Source organism: Zootoca vivipara, chromosome 7, assembly GCF_963506605.1.
Source record: "Zootoca vivipara chromosome 7, rZooViv1.1, whole genome shotgun sequence".
NCBI classification, from domain to species: Eukaryota; Metazoa; Chordata; class Lepidosauria; order Squamata; family Lacertidae; genus Zootoca; species Zootoca vivipara.
This window is the reverse complement of record NC_083282.1, coordinates 803,745-830,063: the sequence shown is the minus strand read 5'-3', so window position 1 is coordinate 830,063 and position 26,319 is coordinate 803,745. Positions and strand designations below refer to the sequence as shown.

The 26,319-nt window shown below is 46.8% G+C and overlaps 2 protein-coding genes across 2 annotated transcripts in view; both read left to right on the top strand.

The window, feature by feature from the left end:
* The window catches only part of LOC118078516 (cysteine-rich protein 2), a 46,529-nt gene extending 41,643 nt beyond the window's left edge, over positions 1 to 4,886 (top strand). The window contains exons 6-8 of the mRNA XM_035102413.2: positions 169 to 263; positions 2,916 to 2,973; positions 3,468 to 4,886. Of these exons, the coding sequence (XP_034958304.1) occupies positions 169 to 263; positions 2,916 to 2,973; positions 3,468 to 3,535 (221 nt within the window). The 3' untranslated portion in view covers positions 3,536 to 4,886. The remainder of the gene's footprint in view (positions 1 to 168; positions 264 to 2,915; positions 2,974 to 3,467) is intronic.
* Positions 4,887 to 14,712: 9,826 nt separating this feature from the next.
* On the top strand, positions 14,713 to 24,508 carry CRIP1 (cysteine rich protein 1). Its single transcript, XM_035102414.2, has 5 exons — positions 14,713 to 14,893; positions 20,967 to 21,061; positions 22,787 to 22,844; positions 24,062 to 24,109; positions 24,218 to 24,508. Exons 1-4 carry the CDS (start codon positions 14,854 to 14,856, stop codon positions 24,100 to 24,102), a joined length of 234 nt encoding a protein of 77 aa, XP_034958305.1. The 5' UTR covers positions 14,713 to 14,853; the 3' UTR covers positions 24,103 to 24,109; positions 24,218 to 24,508.
* Positions 24,509 to 26,319: the final 1,811 nt, after the last annotated feature.

Here is a 26,319-nt window from a genome sequence, read left to right as displayed (position 1 = left end):
AATGTTACATTGAGATTCTTGTGCCCAACCCTCCCAGCACTGCTTTGGGTTTGTCTGATCTCCGGAGGGTTTTTTTGTCTGATGGTTTTCTGTGAGGCACTAGCGGCATCAGTTGCCATGAGGACAGATTGACTTGCAGATTCGCATGCCACTTCTTGTCTGTTCTAGCTGAGAAGGTGACTTCACTGGGCAAGGACTGGCACCGCCCCTGCTTGCGCTGTGAGCGCTGTGGAAAGACTCTGATCCCCGGAGGCCACGCTGAGGTAAGGCTCGGGTGCAAACGCTGCATTTTAACACAGGTGTCTCTGGGTTGGGTAGATACTTTGCACATTTAAAATACACGTAGTGTTCAATAAAATTGTCGTAAAGTGAATCTTCACAATTTTTGTGTGGTAGTTTCATTTTTTTCTGAATGGCTTTCTCTTTATCTAGAAGTAATATTGGTGAAAGATACTGAGAAAACACTGCCTCTCCCCCCACCCCACCATCAATCCAATAGAATCTCTATGTGCATTTTCTTATGGAGATTTTCCTACTCTAAAGGATAGATGTTGTTTTCAATTCGCAAAAGGTTGTACACTAAAAATTTCAAACCACTCACCATAATAGCAACACGGTCACTAGAAATGCATTGTTAGGGGTTATGGTTTTTAGTAAAAACACAAAAGCATTTGCCTGTGAGATTGCCACCAGAAGTTTGGGAAATGGCTTACAACCTGAGGATTGGGTTAATGACATGCTTTGAGATCGGCAGGTACACACAAAATGATTCCTGGAGCGATCTATGGTTTTGAGCAACTTCACATGTGCACTTCCAAAGTATCACAGATGTGAAAGCTCTCTGAGAATTGGTAAAAATCATTAGCAAGAAATGCTTGTTGCATAAAGATAATGAGGAAGAGGCTCTGATTAACTGACTTTTACCAGCGGCAGGTTAATGTGGCATTGGTTTATTCCAAACTTAGTTGTGAAGAGCTTTCACAGTATGTATCAGTCCAGCTTAGAGAGGGGTTTTGCTCACCTTTCAGAAAAGGTCCACTCCTTTGACTTTAGAGTCATCCTGCCTTATGACTGTGATTTCTCATAGTGTACTTCTAGCCTCTGTGACCTGCTCAGGGCATAGTCCTTTGTCTGCTCTGGAATATTAAACACTCCCTCCTGTTTTAGGTTCTCTCGAGCCGCTTCATACAGTTGTTGTGGATTCCTAGCATACACTTCCAGAGCCAGATAACATTTGTATGCTCTTCATGTGCGTAAAGTGCTTTTTTGACATAGCATTTCATCTTCTAGAAGGAAAAATGCAATGTGAGAACTGTCAGAAGTTATAATCCTAGAGGCAGATTCAACCTTGTATGTTTGGCTGCCTGTTTGCTAACTGATATAGCAATTTGATGAGGAGCCCTGCTTTGTAGCCAGAAATCCTGGCTGCAGCTCTTCCCCTTTGAACTGGTTTTGGCATGAAGAGCTTCCTCTGCTACTGCTCTGAAAAGCAAACAAGCGGCATTCTTCTGTGTCCACAGAGCAGCTGTATGTATGCAGAAGGAGCAAGCAAAGGAGGGTCCAGGTGCCCCACAGCATCTCGGACGTTGACCTTCTAGGGTCTCTCGGGGTTTGACTCTGTCCCCTTTGCTATTTAACATTTATATGAAACTGCTGGGAGAGATTGTCTGGAGTTTGGGAGTTTGGTATCTCCAGTAGGCTGATGACACCCAGCTCTCTTTCTCCCTTTTCACCTGGACTCCTGAGTGTGAAGCCCAGGTCTCTGCGGTCAGAAGTAGTTGCTAGGTGTGCCTCTTCCTGAAGAGGTTGGCTTGGGCCACCGTGATACATGCTGGAGTTAGATCCTGTTTGGGTTCTTGTAATGAGTTCCACATGGGGCTGCCTATGAAAATGGTTCAGAAACTCCAACTGAAACTGACTGTTTTAAAGGAAATGGCTGTGTGTTTTGTTTTTTAAAATTGTAAATATCTGTATGTTAATTACCCCTCCCTGGTGTTTTTAGCTATTTCTGTTTTATCTGTATGCCTCCTTGAATTCATGTTAGGGAGAAAGGCAGAATATAAATAAATAGAATAGGAGGGGGAAATTGCAGTTCTGCATTGTTCCTAGTAGCTATATGCACTGTACAGTCATACCTTGACATCCGAACGCTTTGACAACCCCCGGAAGTCCTTTCGTCATGCGCGCCTGGCGCATGCGCAGAAACACAAAATCGTGCTTCGCGCATGCGCCACAGCGGCACTTCGAGAACCGAAAACCTCGACTTACGAAAATGGCCACGGAACGGATCGTCTTCATAAGTCGAGGTACCACTGTACATTTAAATCTCATTCTGTCGCCAAAGGATTCTGGGCAATGTAGTTTACCCCTGACAGTTACCATTCCCAGCAATCCATAACAAACCACAGTACCCAGAATTCTTTGAAGGGGAAACGTGTTTTGAATAGGCTTTAAAGGTGTAATGTAGACACAGCCAGAGAGTTCCAGCTCTGGATGCGAAAGCTCCCGTGTCACTCAGGGACAGTAAACCCCTGCTTCATATTAATGGGTCTGGCCTATGAGATCTAAGACATGCAGAATCCTTGGGAACCAGCCTCTTTTGTATCTTGCCACAACAGAGGCAGACCCAAGCCTTTTGTGTTGCCCTTGTCCTTAGGCACAAGGTCATTTCCAGGCAGGGAGACTCAGCACTTCACTATGATCGGTGCCACATGGGCCAAGCTGGATCCTTGGCCAGCCTCTGCTTTTGGTGAGGGTCTTTGAGAAAGACCCCTGCCTCCCCCTTCCCCCAGCACTTGCACACATGGCCAGTAGGAAAGGCTCCTTGGACATGCAATAGTTGGCCATCCAGTGGTGGAGAGGCTAGTCTTATGGCTTATAGTGATGTATTTCTCTCCCATTTTCCTCCCCTCCAGCATGATGGACAGCCTTATTGCCACAAGCCATGCTATGGGATCCTCTTTGGACCAAAAGGTGAGTCTGATATTGGGACAGATGGATTTTCTGGAACTCGGTTGTTAAACAAGAGACAAGAAAACCTGGCCTGACATAAACTGACATAAACTGATGTAGTAAGAGATACTTAAAAGAAAATACAATGAGAAGTTTAATAATAATAATAATAATAATAATAATAATAATAATAATAATAATAATAAAAGATATCAGTTTGGTCTCATACATAATTGCCCATGTACATGGAGTATTTTGAAGTTAGTCAGTGCTATGCTATGCTATGTCCCCAAACAGAGAGAGGCTTTCTTTCTTTCTCACATGAGATGGCAGTTACAAGTCAGATCTGTGAACTCCTCTTAGTCCAAGCAGGAGGAGCAACACCATTTGAAGCGGAAAAGAAACTTAGCACAGAAAGTTGTGCATTCTGCTCTCATCTTCTGCCTGCTGGGTGTTAACGTGGCCTTTCTGCTTTCAACCATTTTCTTCCATTGACGCTTCTGCTCTTTTTGCAGGTGTGAACACAGGTGCAGTCGGAAGTTACATCTATGATCAAGACTCTGAAGCGAAAGACCAGCCTTGAGAGTTTCTTCTCTCCATCTCCGCTTCCTACTCAGCCCACTTCCACTCCGTTCTCTTAGACTAATCCCCTTGTGTGTTTAGATGTAGTGAAATCAACTCCTGGCTTGGCCCTGTCACAAGAGCGGATGACGCAGCTGGGCTTGCCCTGCTGTCTCCTCCCTGGGCCAGTCTGGCAATCTATTCCCCGCTCCGTTTTTATAACAAAGGCTATGCTATAAAAGAGAGTCGCCTCTCTCCCCTGGGTCTTCCTTTCCTTTTCCCTTTGTCCGTCAAGTGTGTCCTGGGCAATGGCCTGAGCTGCCCTCACATGGCTCCTTGTGGTCACACAAACCAGGCTTTATTCCAAGGAAGTTCCGCAGCCAACTATCGCTCCAGCTTAGTGTGGGTCATTTAATGGCTGCCTGCCTAGAGAGGGTAGGACAAGCTCAGCAAAGCAGGGGACTTGCTTCATTTTTTGAGCCATCTTCTTCTGGGGCTGCTGGTATAGCATTGTCTGCTTGCTAGACTAAGACCCAGCCATCCTGGGAGCAAATGCAGCAGTGGCTCCATCTGCTGGCTGACCTGGACTCCTGCACGCTTGGCCAGAGCTGTGTTCCTCCCACTTGAAATCTCATCTCTGGACAGAATCTGTGGGCTTGTGAGGCCAGGAGAAGGCTTTTGTCATGACTTGGGAGAGGAGGTGAAGGCCTTTGGAGACCTGCCAAAGGATGTATTTGTCCCTTTTAGGCTGATAAGTTTAAATGTGAGGGGTGCATACTTTGTGTCTGTTGCTGTGGGGGTGGGGAAGGAGGGGACTCTGGTTACTTGCAAAGTCTCCCATTGTGGGTGTGCCTCCCTAAGTGTTTGAGGTTTATTCATAACTAGATAGTGATTTGCTTTTTGCTTTGGAGAATGGCTTGCCCTTTCCATAGCCTGGGATATTAGCCAAAGGGACAGCCAGTACCAACCGCGGGAGGTTGGGGGTCAGAGGCTGAATTAACCAATCTGCTTTGCAAAGCCTGCACTACCCAAATTGCAGACCACCTTCTTTATCCCAAACTGACTCACCAGCCTAACTTTTGCTGACAATAAAGGTATTTGGCAAACAGTTTGTGCAGTTCAGTTGGAGCCTTTGTTTATGTGGAGAGGAAGGGCTTCTCATGCTAACCTTGAAACTGTTTTTTGGCCTCAGAGGCACGGCTGGTGATATTTTGTCCTGGCTCCACTTCAACGGATGACAAAAAATGCAGTTTCATACCCAGAGGCCCCTGAAGATTGCTATACACAAGGGCCTTTTCTCCTAAAAGTGTGAGGACAAAAAGTAGGCTATATTTGGCTCATTTGAGGGAGGAAATAAAACACTAATCAAACCACCTCTTGACTCCTAAAGTGTTTACTGCAAACAAGAAGAATTATTTTTCCATAAAGCCATCTGAATTTCCCCCATCAGAGGGAGCTAGAAGAGCTAAGAGCGTTTAAGTATCTTCACATCAAACATTTTGGGAACCACACAAAGTAGCCTTTTTCTGGGACTCCAGCTGGGTGATGGAAAGATGGCTGTTAGAAAGCAGACAATCAATCCGTTACACATTACCTGTTCATTCCTACCTCTTGGTTAAAATATTAACCTAACAGAAACAAAAGGATTGTGGGGGGGGGATCAACAGTTTCTGGTATAAAACCATAAAGCTCCCCTTTAAAATAAAAATGTGGATTGGAAAATAAATACATTGCAATACAACAAAAGGTGCCTAAGAAAAATCTGTCCTCCTTACAAGTAAATTTTAAAAAAATTTTTTTTAAAATTTAAATAAAAAATAAAATAAAAAGAGGGCTGGTTTAATCTTCCTCCTTACAAACAGAAATTTAGGGATGCCTCTCTCCAAAACACTGACACTGTATGGCTAGCTCTCAAGTTGTTTACAGGAGACAGAAAATGGGCACAAAGAAAAGACTATTGTAAAACCAACAAGGAGAATAGAATTCCAGAATACAATCCTAGAAATGGGGTGGTCATTCTCCCCAAGGATTTTGTCCACTAGAGGCAGATGTAGACTTTCTGGGTCATCCACATCTCTTCACTCTGCTGCATAGACTTCATTTTTTTATAGAAGAAAAAGCAGCAGCTGCAGTCAAGACTCAAGACAGTCCAACCAACCTGGCTGGAAGTCAGCAGAGACACCAGCTGAGAGCCTCCAGGAAAGAGCCCTTTAGCTCTCACTGTTCATCTTGGTGCCTGTGGGACAGGAAGGGCAGAGGCACCTCCTCACTTGCAGTGACCTCATTCCAGTCATTCTTCCCCACCAGGCAAGCTTTTGCTCAATTTGGTCCAGGGTAAGCCAGCATCTGACAGATTGTGGGACAAGCATCACATTGCAGTTGCAGGCAGCAGTTCCACAGGCAACCCCACTGCAGTCATTCTCTCCAGTCACTGCCTTGGATTGCAGATAGAGTTGCTCTACTCCAGAAATGCCCTCTCCCAGACAATCAATTCAGTATCCCACAGCCCATGTTACAGCCTGCAGTCCCACAGTGTTTTCATTCTGTAGGTTACACTGGCATTTTAATCCTTGATAAAGTCCCAAATGGGCATGGCGTTTGGGGAGGGCCAGCACAATACATTTTGGCACCTGAAATGAACCCAAAATGGCACCCCTCTGCCCGCCAGGAAAAATCTACATCAGGAACAAGGGGAGAATAAAGATCTACACTGGGGTCTGCTGCCCCTGTGGATCCTGCCACCTCAGGCAGTCGCCTCACCTTGCCCCACGAGAAGGTAGCAAGGCAATTTGGGGGAAAGCAGAAAAGAGGCTGGCATTCTGCTGGCTAGCCAGATTCTCCTATGTCCCTCTGCCCATTAAACACTGTGAGACAAGCACCCTGCTCTCCTCAACTGTTACAAACTACAGTATAGAATTAACAGTTTGACTAGAGCAAAGAACAGTCAAGCAGCAAACACAGCATAATGTGAAAATTAAAAGTGCAAATATCAGAGCCCCAGAAAAAAATATTAAAACTATCCTCTTATAAATTTGCAGTGGAAAGACTCCCCTAAAATATCTGGATTTAGTAAAGGCTTAGAATTTAAACAAACCCCTAAATTCCTGGATTTAGTGGGGGGCCTGGAGTTTAAACCAGTTTTTCTGTGTCCAGGAAATTGCCTGGCAGAACAACAAGATGTAATCACTAGATTGGCTCAGCCATTAACCCATTAAGCAAGCCATTAATAGAGACCCACTTGGCAAACCAAAAATGAGGAAAGCTCCTCCCTGAGGGGGGAGAGAGACAAAAGCCCAGAATTTCAGGAGGGAGGGGCAGAATTGCAGTACAGGGATGAGGTAAGTGTACAGGGAAAAGGCACAACTTTTGCAAGCTGCCTAGGTGGGGGTTGGCAGAGCACGAGTCTGTTTAATGCTGCAGAGTTTGGGGTCTCTTGGAATCTGAGACTGCAGCAATGGGAGGAACAGGACACTCTTGGGATGTGAAAGCTCTGCACTCACTCCATCTAGGCAGAGGGGCTATGGTCAACTCTGAGGGGGTGCAACAAGGCAATCCCATGACAGGCTGGAGCCACGAGAAGGCAAGATGGGGCCGGGTCTTTGGAGCTGGACTGGTGGTGGTGCCTCCTCATGGTGAAAGGATGCCCTCATGTGCCCTGCCCTGGGCCAGCCGAGAGGGAGAGGGCGCCACCACTGCTCACCGAGGGAGGGAGGGAGGGAGGGAGGGAGGGTGGTAGTGCCGTGTCACTCCCCCCCTGCTGCTCTCTGGAGCGCCCCAGGGAGCTGCAGAGGCCTCTTGCTCAGCATTGGCCCATGTGGAAGCAGCAGAGAGGAGCGCCAGGAGCAGCATTGCTGTGCCTCTTCTCTGCTCAGTTCCAGCGTGTGTGAGGGAGCTGCAGTCAGCTTCCCCAGCAACAGCCCAGCACCACCGGGGGGGGGGGCACAACACTTGCCCTGCCCCAGGTGCTAGTAACCTGTGCTACGCCACTGCATCTAGACACAGGTTATATGGTATATATGTGTGTGTGTGTGAATCAACCATAAAGACACCAGACTCCTTGAGAGGTCTGGAGGGTGGCAACACAAGAACGGGCCTTCTCTTTGTGGCTCCCCGTCTGTGGAATGCTCTCCCCAGGGAAGTTTGCCTGGCGCCTTCATTATACACCTTTAGGCGCCAGGTAAAAATGTTCCTTTTTAACCAGGCCTTTGCTTGACAGATCAACATCCTATGCCCTTTAAAAGGTGGCTGTTTTGTGGGGGGTACTGAATTATTTTTATTTTTGATGTTATATTTTGTGATTTTTATTGTAAACTGCCCTGAGGCCTCCGGGTATAGGGCGGTATATAAATTCAATGAATGAATGAATGTTGAGCCTCTTTGTCCAAAAGAATAACATTGCTTTTTTTGGTGCTGCACCACATTGTTGACTCATGTTAAGCCTGTGGTCCACTAAAACCTCTAGATCCTTTTCACATGAGCTACTGGCCAGTTGTCCCCTGTCTTATATGCTTCCTAAGTGCAGAGCCTGCCATTTGTCCCTATTGAAATTCCTGTTCGTTTTTGCCCATTTCTCCAATCTGTTAAGGTTATCTTGAATCCTGATTCTGTCTTCTGCAGCATTAGCTACCCATCCCAGATTGGTGTTATTTGCAAATTCAATGAGCAGCCCAATTCTTTCATCCACATCATTTATAAACAAAAATGGGCCCAGGATAGAACCCTGAGGCTCTCCAAGTGTCACTTTTTCCCAGGATGAAGAGGAACTGTTGGTGAGCATTAATGGGTTTGATCAGTCAACCAGCTACAAATTCACCTAACAGTTACCTTGTCCAACCCAAATTTCAGGAGTCCCTCTATCATGAGGGACTTTGCCAAAAGCCTTACTGAAATCAATATACACAGCATTCCCCTTACCTACCAAGCTTGTAACTCCATCAAAAAAAGAAATGATATTGGTCTGGCATGACTTATTTTTGAGAAACCTATGCTGGGTTTTATGGGACCCAGGTGGCGCTGTGGGTTAAACCACTAAGCCTAGGGCTTGCTGATCAGAAGGTCGGCGGTTCGAATCCCTGTGACGAATCCCGTTGCTTGGTCCCAGCTCCTGCCAACCTAGCAGTTCGAAAGCACATCAAAATGCAAGTAGATAAATAGGAACCGCTACAGCGGGAAGGTAAATGGTGTTTCCATGTGCTGCTCTGGTTTGCCAGAAGCGGCTTTGTCATGCTGGCCACATGATCCGGAAGCTATACGCCGGCTCCCTCGGCCAATAATGCGAGATGAGCGCTGCAACCCCAGAGTCGGTCACAACTGGACCTAATGGTCAGGGGTCCCTTTACCTTTACCTTTTTATGCTGGGTCTTAATAATCACGGCATCCTTTTCTAAGTGCTCACAGACTGACTGTTTAACTATCTGTTCTAAGACCTTTCCAGACACCAATGTCAAGCTGATTGGTTGGTAGTTACCTAGGTCTCCCCTCCTCCACCCTGCTTTTGAAGATAGGGACATTGTCCGCCTCCAGTCTGCAGGGACCTCACTTGTCCCAAAATTCTCAAAGTTTATTGTCAGGTTTCAGCAACCCTCACCCCTCCCAGCCACCCCTCCTGATGTCGGACAACTTGGTAGGAATGGCAAGAGTTGCAAACCTCCTGCAAAACGTAGCCAAAACAAACTCAGCAGAATCTGCCACCACCTCTCCGTTCCCACGCAAGCACCTTAGGGGGAGAGACCGGAGAAGAAATCCCTCTGCCCTTTCCAGGTTGCAAGGTTCTTTGATCTCTTTGTGAGACACAGACAGAAGTTCAACCGGTTTGGTTTTCCTTTACCAAACCCAGCCTACAAAAGATTCATTCAAAAGGTTGTTACAGGACTCTGGCCCACCTTAACATGGCGCCAGCAACTTAACACAATGGTAAGTGACCAAATGGTTTAGGGACCAGATCAGTTTTGCCCTCCGCTCAGCAAAGCACACACAAACCAGGAAAAAATAATATTCCTGTTCCAAAATTTATTTAAAAGGTTAAAACAAGACAACTTAAAAATCAGTGCATATTTCTTAAAGAGGTTGCAGACAGGAAAATAACAAAGTACAGTACAGTGGTACCTCGGTTTATGAACACAATTGGTTCCGGAAGTCTGTTCATAAACTGAAGCGTTCATAAACTGAAGCGAACTTTCCCATTGAAAGTAATGGAAAGTGGATTAATCCGTTCCAGACGGTCCGCAGAGTAACCGTTCATAAACTGAAGCGAACTTTTCCATTGAAAGTAATGGAAAGTGGATTAATCCGTTCCAGATGGGTCTGTGAAGTACTTAAACTGAAGCGTTCATAAACTGAAACATGGGTGTAATTGGTTCCGGAAGTCTGTTCATAAACTGAAGCGTTCATAAACTGAAGCGAACTTTCCCATTAAAAGTAATGGAAAGTGAATTAATCAGTTCGAGATGGGTCCGTGGCGTTCATAAACCGAAAATTCATAAACCGAGGTGTTCATAAACCGAGGTTCCACTGTATATAATTTCTCTAGCTAATACATACGTATAGATCTGAGTTCCAATAGGGTGACGAGCAAACTGCAAATTTCCATTACCGGAGCAACTATTCTTATCCAATTTGCCCCCCGTGGGGTTCCGTTTTTGAACCAATCAAATAGCTGTATTAATTAAGACTTGCCAATGACTTTAGGTGTAAAGCATAACTCACAGCTGTCCATAGTTAAGCAATAAGTGGGCCCTGGAATGTCTGAGGGTGACTCCTCATTGCTTCTCAGTCTAATTGATGTACAACAGACCTTCAGGTGGAAAAGGGTCTCCTGATCTTTTTTGACCTATTCCTGCCAACCTAGCAGTTCGAAAGCACGTCAAAGTGCAAGCAGATAAATAGGTACTGCTCTGGTGGGAAAGTAAACGGCATTTCCGTTTGCTGCTCTGGTTTGCCAGAAGCGGCTTTGTCATGCTGGCCACATGACCTGGAAGCTGTACGCTGGCTCCCTCGGCCAATAACGCGAGATGAGCGGTGCAACCCCAGAGTCGGTCAATACTGGACCTAATGGTCAGGGGTCCCTTTACCTTTACCTTTACCTTTACATCCTCCTTTCGCATCCCACAGCCCTGCCATACAAATGTAAATCAGGGCTAATCAGACAACAGATGGGCCTCTTTACAGCTTTGAGGCAATTAACTCACCTTCTACAAACAGACTAAGTGGGGGGGGGGGTAGAGACTGGCTTAAAGAACCAGTTCGCATCCTTACACCATGGAGTTTTCCCTTTCTCCCATCATGCCTCAAAATAAATGAACCAAAGTTTATAAGTTCTATAATTCCTATTTCCATGACAGTTCTAGACAGAGGCTCTGAGATTCCATCTGCAAGCTTTTTTATTCTCCTTCTTTGGAGGTCTTTAAGCGGAGGCTTGACAGCCATCTGTCAGGAATGCTTTGATGGTGTTTCCTGCTTGGCAGGGGGTTGGACTGGATGGCCCTTGGGGTCTCTTCCAACTCTACGATTCTATGATTCTAGAACCCTTGGATGCAGCTCATCAGGTCCTGGAGATCTGAATTCCTTTAAAGTAGCACCTCTTTTCCTTTCTCAGACTGCAGCTCCCTCCTTACACCATTTATTCTCTTATCACCAGGTTGGGCATTGCTTTCCTTTGGAGTGAAGGCAGAGGTGATGAGCAGTTCCACCTTCTCTCTGTCACCCAATAGCATTTAAAACATAAACAATTGTAAAAAAAAATCTGCACCTTTACAAAAAATGGAATGTAATCATTGAAAAATACACAAATGAACCCCCTCGATTAAAAAAAAAGGTTTGTTTCTTTGTTTTGTTGTCCATTCACTCAATTAGAAGAGCTAGTCATAGTCCGCATGAGTTTTCACCACGCTAAATAAGTAGGGGATGCGGGTGGCGATGTGGTCTAAACCACTGAGCCTAGGGCAGGGGTAGGCAACCTAAGGCCCGTGGGCCGAATGCAGCCCAATCACCTTCTCAATCCGGCCCATGGACAGTCCGGGAATCAGCGTGTTTTTCATAGAATCATAGAGTTGGAAGAGACCACGAGGGCCATCCAGTCCAACCCCCTGCCAAGCTGGAAACACCATCAAAGCATTATTGACATATGGCTCTCAAGCCTCTGCTTAAAGACCTCCAAAGAAGGAGACTCCACCACACTCCTTGGCAGCAAGTTCCACTGTCTAACAGCTTTTACTGTCAGGACGTTCTTCCTAATGTTTAGGTGGAATCTTCTTTCTTGTAATTTGAATCCATTGCTCCATGTCCACTTCTCTGGAGCAGCAGAAAACAATCTTTCTCCCTCCTCTATATGACATCCTTTTATATATTTGAACATGGCTATCATATCACCTGGACACAGTACTCCAGGTGAGGTCCGACCAGAGCAGAATACAGTGGTACTATTACTTCCCTTGATCTAGATGCTATACTCCTATTGATGCAGCCCAGAATTGCATTGGCTTTTTTAGCTGCTGCATCACACTGCTGACTCATGTCAAGTTTGTGGTCTACCAAGACTCCTAGCTCCTTTTCACATGTACTGCTCTCAAGCCAGGTGTCACCCATCCTGTATTTGTGCCTTTCATTTTTTTTATTTTTTTTGCCCAATTGTAGTACTTTACATTTCTCCCTGTTAAAATTCATCTTGTTTGCTTTGGCCCAGTTGTCTAATCTGTTAAGGTCATTTTGAAGTGTGATCCTGTCCTCTGGGGTATTAGCCACCCCTCCCAATTTGGTGTCATATGCAAACTTGCTCAGGATGCCCTCAAGCCCATCATCCAAGTCATTGATAAAGATGTTTAATCCACTGAATGGTAGCATTGTCTAGCCTGCATTTTACCAGCTTCTTTACAAAAATATCATGGGGCACCTTGTCAAAGGCCTTGCTGAAATCAAGATAGGCTACATCCACAGTGTTACCTTCATCTACCAGGCTTGTAATTCTGTCAAAAAATGGGATCAGATTATTCTGACATGACTTATTTTTCAGGAACCCATGCTGACTTTTAGTGATCACAGCGTTTCTTTCTAGGTGCTCACAGACCGTTTGCTTAATGATCTGGTCTAGAATCTTTCCTGGTATTGATGTCAGGCTGACTGGGCGGTAATTGTTTGGGTCCTCTCTTTCCCCCTTTTTGAAAATAGGGACAACATTTGCCCTCCTCCACTCTGCTGGAACTTCGCCTGTTCTCCAGGAATTTTCAAAGATTATTGCCAGTGGTTCTGAAATCACCTCTGCCAGTTCTTTTAATACTCTTGGATGTACAGTAGTTCATCTGGCCCTGGAGACTTGAATACATCTAAACTAGTTATCACCACTAGCTTAGATGTTCTTAAAGGAAGAGTTCCTGGAGTAGAGGCCTATCAATTAGCTAGTCGCTATTGCAGACAAACACAATCTTTATGTCCATAGGCGTTGTACTTCTCAATGCAAATATGCTGATATGCAGGGCCGTCTCTAGGCCCGGGCCGGGTGGCGCAAGGCGCCAGGGCGTCTGGCCACCAGCGGCGCAGAAGGGGCACCGAACGGCTGGTCTCTGGGAGCAGTGCTGCCCCCCCCACGGCAGCAGGGAGAGCAGCCCGGGCGCCCCCACCATGGTCCAGCTGCCCCGCTGCTCACGTGGTCGGCTGCATCTGCTCCGTGGCGGCTCTTCACGCCGTCGTTTCCTCCGGATAGAGGCGAAGCAGGCATCTTGCATGGCGGGGAAGGAGCACGCCGCCTCGACCATTCGCTCCGTCCCGCTTCTTTCACTCCCTATCCAGCGCTGACATAGATTCCTCTACCAGTCGCTAGTTGGCTCTAGATACTTCTCGGTTTTTACACCATTTCAATGTAGTAAACAACTGATTATTCGACATCGCCCTACCTAATTTTGTTTCGTTTCATCACTTTATAACCATTTAATTATTTTTTGCTTCGGGGGGGGGGAGCTGCCCCCCGCCCCTCGCTGGGTACGCCCATGATGGGAGCCAAGCAGCTATTATGGGACGGAACTCCAACACTCAAAGGACGAAGCTCTAACTTTTCTTTTTGTAAGACAAAGATGCTGATCTGAAGTTACAGGAATTCCACCCAAAATCTGTTTTACGCTGGGTTAGTTCAGCATGTAAGAACCACCAGCAGTGTAGCTGTTCTATTAACATACACACGGCAGTGGAGGCAAGAGTCCCACTCTCCTTCCTTAGCCTCAACTTGTTCCTGTGCCAGCCAATGATATATTACTGATTCAGACGGGAGGGTTCCAAGGAGAGCAATAATACTCTGATTCAGATGAGATAGGGAAGTGCTGAATCAGTGCTTGAGCACATTAATGCACTGAATGAGAGCCAATAAAGTGAAACTCAATTCAGGCAAGGTGGGTTCATGGGATCAGGTTGGTAGTTCAACCAGTGTTGGATGGAGCTGCCTGTACCCCCTTAAAGGAGCGAGTTCACCATCTCTCTCTCTGTGTGTGTGTGTGTATGTGTGTATACCTAGTCCTAGACCCAGGGATGTCACTAGAGGTGCATAGGGATTCTGGACCTAGAATGCCTTCTATCAGCTTGCCACTGGGGAATTGCTCTAGTTCAGGGGTACAGCAGCTGTTTGGCATGCAGAAGGTTCCAGGGTCAGTTCCCCCATGGCATCTCCAGGTCGGGCTGGTGGGAGAGAACCCTGCCTCAAATCCTGGAGAGCTGTTGCCAGTCAGTGTGAACAACACTGAGCTAGATGGACTGATCATCTGACCTGGGATAAAACAGCTTCCTCTCTTTCTGTATTCATTACTGGTCAGAAAGAGCTTAGCCCCCTATCTCCATCTCTGGTCATCACTAAGATGACCGCCTTTGGAAACAACTGAAGATGACACAGCCGCCTTTGGAAACAACTGAATTCCAACTACTGTACCTGCTGGGAATGTATTCCGTTAAACAACTACACTGGTTGGTTGGTACCCAGGTCATTTCTGAGCCCGCCGAGTTCAAAAGGCTGCTGCCTGTTTAATTCAGGCTGCTGCAAACTTGGAGGAGCTTCGGTTGCGCCCAAATGCACAACCCTTTTGAAACTGTCTCCCGACTCGCTCCATCTCGGGCATGGCCTTTTGCTTTCTCCACCCGCCGCCGCCCTGGGTCTCCCGCCCGCTGGGTCCGAGGAAAGGGCGAGGCGTCGCTGGCGAAGCTTCGAGGGTGCGGCCAAGGCGGGCGTGGTCGGGGGCGCCCAGGCAAAGCAGGATCCTCTCCGCGAGCGAGCGAGCAGGCAGTGCAACGGCTCTCCGCTAGTAAGCTGCGACCGCTGCCCTCCGTCGGGGTGACCGAGTGCTTGACGCCGCCGCCGCCGCCACCGCCATGCCCAAGTGCCCCAAGTGCCAGAAGGAGGTGTACTTCGGTAAGACTGCGCCCGTCGCTCCGCACTGCCGGCGGCACCTGGAAGGGAAGCCCGTCGGGGCGCCTAGGCAGGGGTGGTGGGCTCCGAGCAGCAGGGAGTAGCCCGCCCGATCCTGCGCAGGGAGGCTTTCTTGCCCTAGATCGGGGCCGCCCGGGGCGCGAGCGGACTCAGGAGCGAGGCGGAGCCCTTCGGGGGCGCGTCTCTCGCGCGGGCAGCGCGCGCCCAAGCCTGCTTCGTGGACCCGCCGCTTGCCGCCCTCCTCCGGGAGCCCCGGCGGGCGAGGCTGGGCAAAAGGGCGCTGCCGGCCGGAGAGGCGCCCGTCCCCGCGACGTCCCCTCCGGAGGGTTGCTTTGGCGAAGCTGCTGGCGGTCCTCGCAGCGGGTTTCCCGACCGGCGGCGCAGTGGAGGCGGGAGGGTCGGGCAAATGCGCGTCTGGACGGGGCTCGGTGGGCAACCCGGCTTCACCTGGGAGAAACGGAGGCCAGATTGCAGGACGGGCGGGCGGGGCTTCGAAAGGAGAACCTCGACAGCTGCGTCCAGATTTGCGGGAGCAGAGCAACCTCGGAGCACGCGCTCCCGGGGAGTCTCTCCGGGGTAACGGAGGGAGGCCCAAGCGGCCAGTGATCGGGGACCCGGAGATGCCGAGGGGGAGATCCGCAGGCTCGGGCTCTTTGTGACGACATGGGCTGGTCCGTGGTGTGGCGAAGGCACAGAAGAGCCAAGTTCGACGGCCTTGCCAAGCCTGTTGTCTGGCAGACCCAGAGAACGGGAGGCCAGCCAGCCGGCCACTCCCTACTGGGAAGAACCAAGACTATTGTCAAGGAATCTGCTCCCTACAGCCCTATTTGCAATGCAGGCCCAATAGAATAGCACTAAGCTGGGGGGGGGTGAGGTGGGGACAATAGGATAGAGGAAAATGAGTAGGAAGGAACCTGGATGGTGCGGAGAGGAAACAAGATGAGAGGATGGGAGTCTTCCAGACATAAGTTGCAATATTGATCCAGCAGGTCTGCTCGGGAATGGTGCCAGATGAGGAAATATCATAGAGACATAGACCATAGGAGGAATATTCAGTTAAGACCAAGACGAAGCATAGGAGTTGCTTGGGCACCCATAAGAATACAGTTGTGGGGGCTGGGCACCCACAAAGTCAATGAGAAAGGCTGGCCGGCAGCAGGGGTGGGTGCTGCCTCCCAGAGAGCAAGAGAGAAGCAGTTCAGCTTCGCCCTCTGCTCTGCATCCAGCCAGTGAGGCAGCCTTTTGGGGAGGGGGGGGCTTGGACCTAGAGGCAGGGTCTGTGCTTCTGCGTCCGAGCCCCTCCCTGTGTGACATCAATCCTGAGGGTGAGTTGGCACCCCAATATTAAGTATCACTATGGACAAGTAAAGAAGATAGGCAAACATTTTACAGAGGGGAGTCACATGTAATAAACATGATGTGGCATCAATATAAACTGCTCTTATCCCTCAAACCCTCCCCATTGGCTTCTCTACTAGAAGATGAACAGTTCAATCTAAAAGGACAATTGGGAAACCTCCAGATATGGAAAGAAAATAAACAGAAAATCTTTCAAGATTGGAAAGATTCCAGACCATTGAACAAAGTATAAGCAAAATTGAAGGTAGACCCACTCAGAGATCAGTATTTACAAATTGGGACTTTTCCGAACAGGCTGACAAGAAGTTAGGAAATTTGGAAGGATAAGACTGAGTCAAACAAACTGAAAGATACCTCAAGTATTCTCCAAGATTCTCAAATTATTTATAAAAAACATAGGTAAATAATCCATAATCATATGATGAAATTGAATTACAGTACAAATAGAGAAATTCCAAGGAAATAATTTTGAAAACTAGTTGATGAACAAAATATCCAGTTTTTGTTTCAGAGGGGCTCTAATTTTTCAATTGCCATATCTTATAAATAAAATTAAATAAAAATGGCAGTTCAGTGGTACTGGACTCCATGTGTATATTGGAGGGGAAAATCTGTAAATCAGGAGAGGGAAAGTGTTGGATTTGACAGGAACCAAAAGGTGATTTTTATTTGGGGGGGAGCCTTGTAAGAAAGCAGTAATATTGGCAAATGGTAATAGAAATATTTAAGGAAATGTTTCACATACAAATAGATGCAGCTCCATCTTTACGCTTGCTGAATTTTACACAATGACAAGAGCATTAAAAAACATAAAATACAGATTATGCAAGGATACCAATCCATTGCAAGGATACTGATCGTAGAAACAACAGAACAGAGGACCAAAAAATGAACTAATCAGGAAAGTTTGGGGGGAAATTAGAGGTAATAGAACTAACTGTGATGATGTGTCATTACAAAACGATTAGAGAGGAAATGGCTACCGTAAGTGAGTTCTGACAGTCCCCGAAATAGAATTGGGTACAGTATAATGGATACAGGGCTGCCAAGAACTTAGATTCATATGTTCACATACAGATCAATATTTATGTGTATGTATGTTTATGATTGTGAATGATTATGTAAAATATTCTTGCTTTACACACACACACATTTAAAAATGAACAATGTCTAAGTGATACATCACTCATGTAGAATGAACATACAGTCACAGCATACTGGAAATACAAAACAGGCTGCCAGAACCATAAAAAGATTAAACAAATGAATCTAAGAAAGCTAAAGATCACCAATTAAGCATCCTTTTTTCAAATAGGGAAAATGTGTATTTGTGTTACAAGTTTGTATGGGACCCAGAGAATTAGTGTTCAAGCATCATCTGAGGGAGTCTGGACTGCCAAGCAGACACGGTGTTCACCTCTAAGACGCGGTAATCAATTTCAGAAGTCCTCTGTGCATCTGAGGACAAAATGTACAAATCCAACTATATGTGCAGTCATTTCTGATCTGCAGCAGAACTCAGCCCTGCCTGGAGTCTTACAACATGGGAAGGGGAGTTCTGAGCATGTGCAGAGGCCAGGGCACACGACCACAGGCAGCTTCCTCCTTAGATGGGTGAGGCTTCAAGACAGATATGCATCCCTGCCACTGCTGTACTGTATTTAGAAAAACCAGAACACTTTGCTCATGTCACTTTTCTTTTCATGTAGTGGGTGCTGTTGAACAGGAAACGGTTAACAGGAAATGATTGCCTTTGACATTGATAGTTCCAGTTCATGGGGAAGTAGCTAGAAGTTTTCTGTAGACAGAGCTGGCTTGATGCCACTGACTTGAGTTGGCTCATATCACCTTTCATCCTGTGCTGCTTTTAGCATTTTCTTACCTATTTGCTTAAGGTGTTAATGCAGGGCCAGATCAACAGAAATCTAGCAATGTTGCTCTTGCTTCAAAATGTACCTGCAAAGCCCTTTAAATCTCCCAGCCCTTATAAATTGTAAACAGCAGTGGTGTAGCCTTTTAAAAAAAACTTTATTTTTTGAAGTGTGTCCAGCAAACTCTTCTCTTTCTGCATGTAGTGGATATTTGCCTGATTTTGTTTTTTTTCCTATAGTTTGTAGTTTGTGATCTGGAAACTTTTGCAGATTTCTAAATGACAAAGAGCAGGACCACAGTACTGTATTCCGAAGTGGCAAAGCTATTACACTGCTGCAAAAGAAAATGAACTTGCAGGAGCACCTCAAGGCATGTTTGAAACTAGGCAGTGCTTGGAACAATGGATCTTTAAGTGTGAACATAAAGCTAAACAATGTTGCTGTGAAAAATCTAACCCTTGTCCCTTGGGAAATATTTGTGAGCTGCAGTAGTTGAAGGAGCCTTATTAAAATGACACCCTTTGTAAATAGGACTAGGAGGGGAAGCAGATAAAAGATTGTACTGGTGGCGGTTGAATTCATAGAATGCTTGCCTCTATGTGTTTGACTTGAGTTGAAGTGGCAAGTTAATTCAAATGATACTTGTGGCAGGAGAGGCTGTCTGCCTGCAGTCCCTCAGAAGCTGAAGAAGCAGGTGATCTATTTGGACAAATGTGTCACTGCAAATTCCCACGTTCTTGGTTTGGGGCTTGCAGAGTTCAAAATTTGCCAGGCGCCAAGCACATTTTGCACCTGGCTTTCGGCCACTTGCAACCAGGTGAAGATGCCAGGATGGCACCTGGAGCTGCATGTCTGGAGATCCTTGGATTTTGACTGTTTTCACACATCAGCAACACATCCTGTAGAATTCTATCTGTACTATATCTGCACAGTTAGAATGAATTTCAGGATTGAAATGTATGGATAAATATGGCTTTTGAACCATCTGCCCCCCAAATGGCAACTAGGCATTCCGTTTTGGTGACTGTAACCCGGGTTTAAGGAGCCACTAACACTGAGTGCTAGTATACTGGGCTCTCACTTGTGGGGTGCCTCAGGGTTCTGTCCTCTCTCCAATGCTTTTTAACATTTATATGAAGCTGCTGGGAGAGATCATCAGGGGGTTTGGGCTGGGTGTTCATCAGTATGCGGATGATACCCAGCTCTATCTCTCTTTCAAATTGGAACCAGTGAAGGTCCTGTGTGAGTGACTGGAGGCAGTTGGAGGATGGGTGGTGGATAACGGATTGAGGTTGAATCCTTTTTTCTTTTTCTTTTTAAATAAATTTTTAACTTTCTTTTCTGTCATTACAAACATATTATATCAATAACATACATGTTACACACCTTCACCCCTTCCCTCCCAGGCTTCCCACAGCTTCCATTTCTGGTTTGTTGCCCCCTTATTACATACTGCTGTTTCTTACAATCTACTGTATCATTTATACCTTATTTTAAATGTTCTCTATCAATAAAGATATGAGTGTTTATTTAAATCCTGCCATCAAGTCAATGTTCTTTTTTTGTTTCTGCAGATATATTATGAAAGGTTCCCACTCTTTTTCAAAGTCACTGTTGTTCTTTTCTCATAGTCTATCTGTCAGTTTTGCCAGTTCTGCATAGTTCATCAATTTCTCCTGCCATTTTTCTTCTGTGGGAATTTCTCCAGTCTTCCAGTTTTGTGCTATCAGAATTCTTGGCACCATAGTAGCATACATAAATAATGTGGATTGAGGTTGAATCCTGACAAGACAGAAGTACTGTTTTTGGGTGACGGGGCGAGCAGGTGTGGAGGACTCCCTGGTCCTGAAAGGGGTAACTGTGCCCCTGAAGGACCAGGTGCGGAGCCTGGGAGTCATTTTGGAATCACAGCTGCCCATGGAGGCGCAGGTCAATTCTGTGTCCAGGGCAGCTGTCTATCAGCTCCATCTGGTACGCAGGCTGAGACCCTACCTGCCTGCAGACTGTCTTGCCAGAGTGGTGCATGCTCTACTTATCTCCCGCTTGGACTACTGCAATGCGCTCTATGTGGGGCTACCTTTGAAGGTGACTAGGAAACTGCAATTAATCCAGAATGCAGCAGCTAGACTGGTGACTGGGAGCGGCCGCCGAGACCATATAACACCAGTCCTGAGAGATCTGCATTGGCTCCCAGTATGTTTCCGAGCACAGTTCAAAGTGTTGTTGCTGACCTTTAAAGCCCTAAATGGCCTCAGCCCAGTATCCCTGAAGGAGCGTCTCCACTCCCATTGTTCTGCCCGGACACTGAGGTCCAGCTCTGAGGCCCTTCTGGCAGTTCCCTCCCTGCAAGAAGTGAGGTTACAGGGAACCAGGCAGAGGGCCTTTTCGGTAGTGGCACCTGCCCTGTGGAACGCCCTCCCATCAGATGTCAAGGAAATAAGCAACTATCTTACTTTTAAAAGACATCTGAAGGCAGCCCTGTTTAGGGAAATTTTTAATGTTTAATACTGTAATGTGTTTTTAATATTCAGTTGGAAGCTGCCCAGAGTGGTTGGGGAAAACCAGCCAGATGGGTGGGGTATAAATAATAATAATTTGGAAAGACAGGGGGCTAGGGCTATAGCTTAGTGATTGACACATGCCCTGCAAGCAGATGGCCCCATTTGCCATCCCTCGACATCCCTCGGATGTGCATTGGAGCCCATTTGCCTTCTTCCAGCTTCCCATGTTGGTGTGGTGGGGAGCACTGACAGGATGCAGCCTGAGGTCTAGGTTTCTCTGAGCCATTTCATCATTATTTCTTGTTTGTGTCCCTGCCATGGCAGCTGAGAAAGTCACCTCCCTGGGGAAAGACTGGCATCGGCCGTGCTTGAAGTGCGAGAAATGCAGCAAGACCCTGACGGCAGGTGGCCATGCAGAGGTAAGTCGAGGTTTGAGGTGGCTGCTTCTTGCCTGCATTACAAACTTCCAGGTGGAGCCAGTTTGCAGAGTAACTGCACTTTCCCAGGTGGCTTTTTCTGACGTGATGCTTCTGAATAATTTGCTGCAAACATATGCAGGTGTCTCTAAAGTGGGTTGAGCAACAGAAGCAAATTGTGATGTTTGCTTGCTCTGACAGACTGTGCAGATAGTAGCCTGCTACCTAAAGCCACTGGCTTCTTTCTCTGATTATTTATTACATTTATATGCCACCTTTATCTCCCAGCAGAATATGTGAAATGGACTTTAGTCCAGGATTTCTGGTCACCTGTTTCTTACTGTTTTTCACATGTCTCATTGGGGAGAACCATATATGATATCATTAATTATATTTCTAAAAGCTACCTGTGCTGATTCCTTTCTAAAGTTCTACACAGGACCCATGGTTTACGCAATTTATTGGTGGGTGGTTGTTTCCCCCCGGTTAAATTACTGTGGTTCCCGTTGTGTCCCTTGCACATACATATGAGTAGAAGGAAAAGAGGTTCACAAAAACATTTCTTTTGGCAGCTTATTAACTGGTCTCCTACCGTTCAGGAGTGCATGTACATGAGGAGTGTTCCCTGAGGGAAACAATTCAGAAGGAACGCCAGATGACAGACAGCCTTATTGTTCAGATTAGTTGGCTGCAGGTCATGTTTGTGCTGCCAGGATGCCCGGTTCTCACACCACAGTAACCACCAGCTAACAAACAACACCCTGGTTTGCAAGTGTCCTGTTTCTCATGCTCATGGGAAGGAGCAAAGCAGGGACTGCAATGATTTGCCACGAGGATCACCCAACACTGTGCAGCACGGCCCCTCCTGATTATTATAGAGTTACTTCTTCTTTTTTAGTTTAACTTTGGGGGGAGAGAGTCCCGTTCCTCGTACCCGCGGCCATGGTGCTCCCTTCTCTCTGCACAGAGGCTGAGCAGAAAAGGAAGAGGGGGGTGCAGCTGGAAGGTTGCTTTGCAGCACACCCAGCCCAGCAGCCTCTTCTGAGAACAGGAAGAGGGGTGTGCATGGGGAAAGGGAGCTGGGCTGCCTGGAAGGGGGGCGGGGGGGAGCCTTGGCGATGCTGGCAGGGTGGGGTGGAGTGCCTGTTTGAATGGCTTGTGTTTGAATGGCTTCCTGAGTGGGTGTGGGTGTGTTGTGTTACCATGGTATCTTTGTGAGAGTTTATTTTGAGCTGTGGAATGAGTGAGTTTGGGTTTCTTCCTGGGTGGGGGAACTGAAGGTTATCCTTTCTTTCTCCCCCCCCCCTCTCTCTGTGTGTTTTAAAAGGAGTCAGAGGAAATATTGCTGGGTAGGTGGGGGAATGTGGAGTGGGAGGTTTTGGAGGGGTTGGTTTGGGGTTTTGGAAAGGAGAGATTCTTGTGGGGGGTTGTTTGTTTGTTTGTGAGGGGACTGTCACAATGGTTTGTCAAAATTGCCCCCCCCCCTGCTTTGCCATTATTTGTGGACTCTACTCTGGCAGGGCAAACAGATCTGCAGGCAGCTGCTCTGAGCAGCAGGCTTTGTTTATGCCCCAAGGCTCTGCCTTCTTAGCCTCCAGCAGGAATTGGTTGGTGGCTGGGGGTCTGCCCCGTCTTCCACAGATTCTACAATCCCCCAAAGCTGGACTGGGTTCCATCAACTGTCCCGCCTCCCCTGCTTCCTCTGAGATGTTTGTATTCTCTCTGCAGCATGATGGGAAGCCTTATTGCAACCACCCTTGCTATGCTGCCTTGTTTGGACCAAAAGGTAGGAATCCTCTGGACAAGCACTTGTTGCTCCAAAGATTTCATTTTATGGAAATAGGATCACATGCCGGAATATCCCCACATATATTGGAACCTGTCTGGCTCACAAGAGGCAGAACTCTCTCTGTGAAGTATGGTAGTTATAAACCGGATGCTGGCTGGGCTGCACATTAAGTGCCTCCGCTGTTTGCTGTTGTACGTTAATGTGTGTTGTCTTTGCAACATGTCCAAGGCTCCATTTCCCATCTCTTCACACCTTCCGTGCAGTTAGATCATTCTGAAGACATGGGGAAACACTGGAAAAAACAACACATTGTAAATGCTTATTGATATTTTTACAATTTCCATTCAGATAAAATGAGAGTATTTGGTCTGGTACAAAGTATGCAACTATATGTTTAAACTATTTACAAAACTAGGGTGGGTCCCAACATTAAATGCTTTTATTTAAAAAATAATGTAAGACAATCTACAGTATTAGAGAATAATAATTCTTATACTGAACACTCAGATGCAATATATATTTCCGCACTAAGTCTATGAAACGAGCATATAGGTAAATTGCATGTGACTTCTTCTTGCCTTGCCTTTTATATTCTATGTTGTAAATGATACATTTTACATTGTTAAAACAGTAAAATAAGATTATTTGATATGCTTTTTTATTTGATATGTTTTTCTAAGAAACACCCGGAAGAATCTGTGTTTTAATGGCTTCAACATTTCCTGTAATCTGAGTGTGGACATAGCCCCAAATCCCCAAACTAGGATTTCTGCACCCATTCACTGGTGGGTCTGGGAAATGATCTTCAGTCTCTGTTTGAGAGGCTAATTGCTGCAGAAGAGCCAAATAGCCAAATGTATCCTTTGGAGGAGCTGCCTTTCCATGTGGCAGGGATTGAGGAAGCTCGCTCCTTGGTGATCGTGGTCCACCAAACTAGAGATGTACTGTCCTTTCATTAAATTAAGATGACTTTTCAGATCCCTGGATAACTCTGGATGAACCCCTTTTCTGTACGTGTCTGGGAGGCTACAAGAGAGGGAATTGCCATTAGCTTTAAAAAGTCCTGGCAAAGCACTGCGGGTCACTCTTCCTGAGCTGGCCTAGGCCCATTCAGAGCCTCATCTTGGGTGGGCTCAGGGGTCAGAGTGGCTTTTTTCATGGATAGATAACCAGAGGTGGAAAATGAGTATTGATTTTGTCTGGTTTCCTTTCAGGGTTTGGCCGTGGAGGGGCTGAAAGCCACACCTTCAAATGAAGTTCAGGTAAATAACTGTTATTAGAGCTTCTTCTTGATAGAGCCAGGATTGCTTTTGTAGCCCTGATGGCTTAGATCCGTTTTGCTCACAGAATTCTCTTTGCCTTCTTTTTAGAGCTGGAAGGATGGAATTGGCTGTGGATTCCGGCAGTTTCACAAATCGTAATAGCCACCATGTGCCTCCCCCCCCCCCAAACATGTAGCAAGCTAGCTTATTATGAAGGCTTTCAAAAGAGGCATCATGCTAGATAACTGGGAGATTTCCTGCTCTGTATAAGTGGAAACATACTTTGAGGTGGAGACCAGAGGTTCTTGGAAATGAATTCCTGCCCAAAGCCTAGCCCTGCTTTTAGACTCTGCTGTCCATGATGATGATTGTGTCTCAGTAATAAAATCCTGATTTGAAGAGGTTTGCTGCAGCTCATCTTTGGCGTGATGTGCTGGTATTTGCTCAATATCTTTAAGAAAATGCTGCCCTGGAGGCTCTTGAGCAGACCCTTTGGGATCTCCTTTGGCATCCCAGATGGAATGGATACTAGCCATTGCTGTGGGGATGTTTAGGATTAGAAATATTTGTTAAGTATTATCCTTCCTTCACTCACGCTAGTGAGTGACGTAGCAGAGCAAATCCCCTCTCTACTCACGGAAGCTGGCTGGGAGATTCGTTTGAATCTCTACAAAATGACTAATCCAGTCTGGCTTGCCCAGATTGTCCCCTCCTAAAATATAATAAAGACTCACAAGTCTGTATTTAAAAGTATAACAATAAGCTTACTTACAAGTTGTTCACAGTACACATCCTAGAAGGCAGGCTTTAAGCTTCAGGTTACAAACATATAACATGGCTTGCATCCTTTGTGAGGATGGGCCTAAGTGCTAACAAAATGGATTAGACTTAACTATGAGTTGAATCGAACAGGAACTAACAGGGCAGAACATGGCTGCGTGACTCAGCTTTTATAGAGTCACACTCATATGCTGAGTCACTTAGAGCAGGATCAGGAACATACACATCCCCCTGTCTCTGTCTACTCTAGGAAGAAGGGCCGTCTCAAGCACGTTGGGTGCCCTGGAGCCGTGGTGCGGAGATCGCTCTGGTGCCCCCGCCCCGCTCCATTTCTTGCCGCAGCTGGTGGACGGGTGCAGTGCGCAGTATGCATTCCATGCGGCTCTGCCGTGTGGCGCCCCCCCCCCCACCGGGCCGGTGCCCTGGCACCCCGCACCACCCAGACTATCCCTAGAGCCGGCCCTGCTAGGACGTAAAGCATGTTGTAATTGACTGTACTGATGTAACACATCCCACAATTGCACCCATGGAAAATTCCATTCATGCGCTGAAATTGTTTAGTTGGTGACATCCATCATAGCCAAAAGTGTTGCTCCATCCACCTCTGGCTGCTGTCTTGGTAGCCAATCAACAAGAGGCTCCACCCCCTCTGACTACTGTCTTAGTAGCCAATCAGCAAGAGGCTTCAGACCCCTGGTGGAATTCCGAGGGACTGCATCAGCAGACCCTGCTTTGGCTCTGCTGCCCCCCCTCGCCTGGGGGGAGAAGTAGGGAAGAAGAGGGGGGGGAGGGATGTTGGAGATAGAAGGAGAGGGAAACACAGAAGACACTCCTCACTGTCAGGGCTATTTTTACATCTCACCTCATAGAACTGGGGGACTCTCAAAAAAAGGAGGGAGGTTATTGGTGCTGGTGGGGTTTTTTGCTAGGGAAGGGTGTTACAAAAAACAAAACAAAACAACTCCCCCCCAGGAGGGGGCACACACGCTATCAAGCTACTTTGCTGTTTCTTGCATTTCTCAAGCCCTATGTGTGAAACTAACTGAAACTGGGGTGGATTTTGGTTTTTTTGTGGGGTGGGATTTTAAGCAGATCGACAGCAGTAGCAAGCAGTCATCATACTGAAGCCTCATTTGCTCCTTGAAAAGGGAGCAGGGGAAGGGCAAGGCACACAGTGAAGGAATCACAGTATGAATCCCCAGATACCTGCACATCAGCGACAGACAAGGACAGCCAACCTCCTCACGCCACATCTGTTGTCAGGGATGCTGCAGCAAGCAAACAAAGGCAAACTTCCTGCTTCCCCTGGATGTGCTTGTGCTCTTCCTCGCCCTGAGCCCATGAGAGGACCCTTGGCATAAAGGGTGACAGAACTGGAGAGTGGGCGGAGGGGGAGACTGGGAATCTGGGAGGCAGCAAACAGGAGGAGG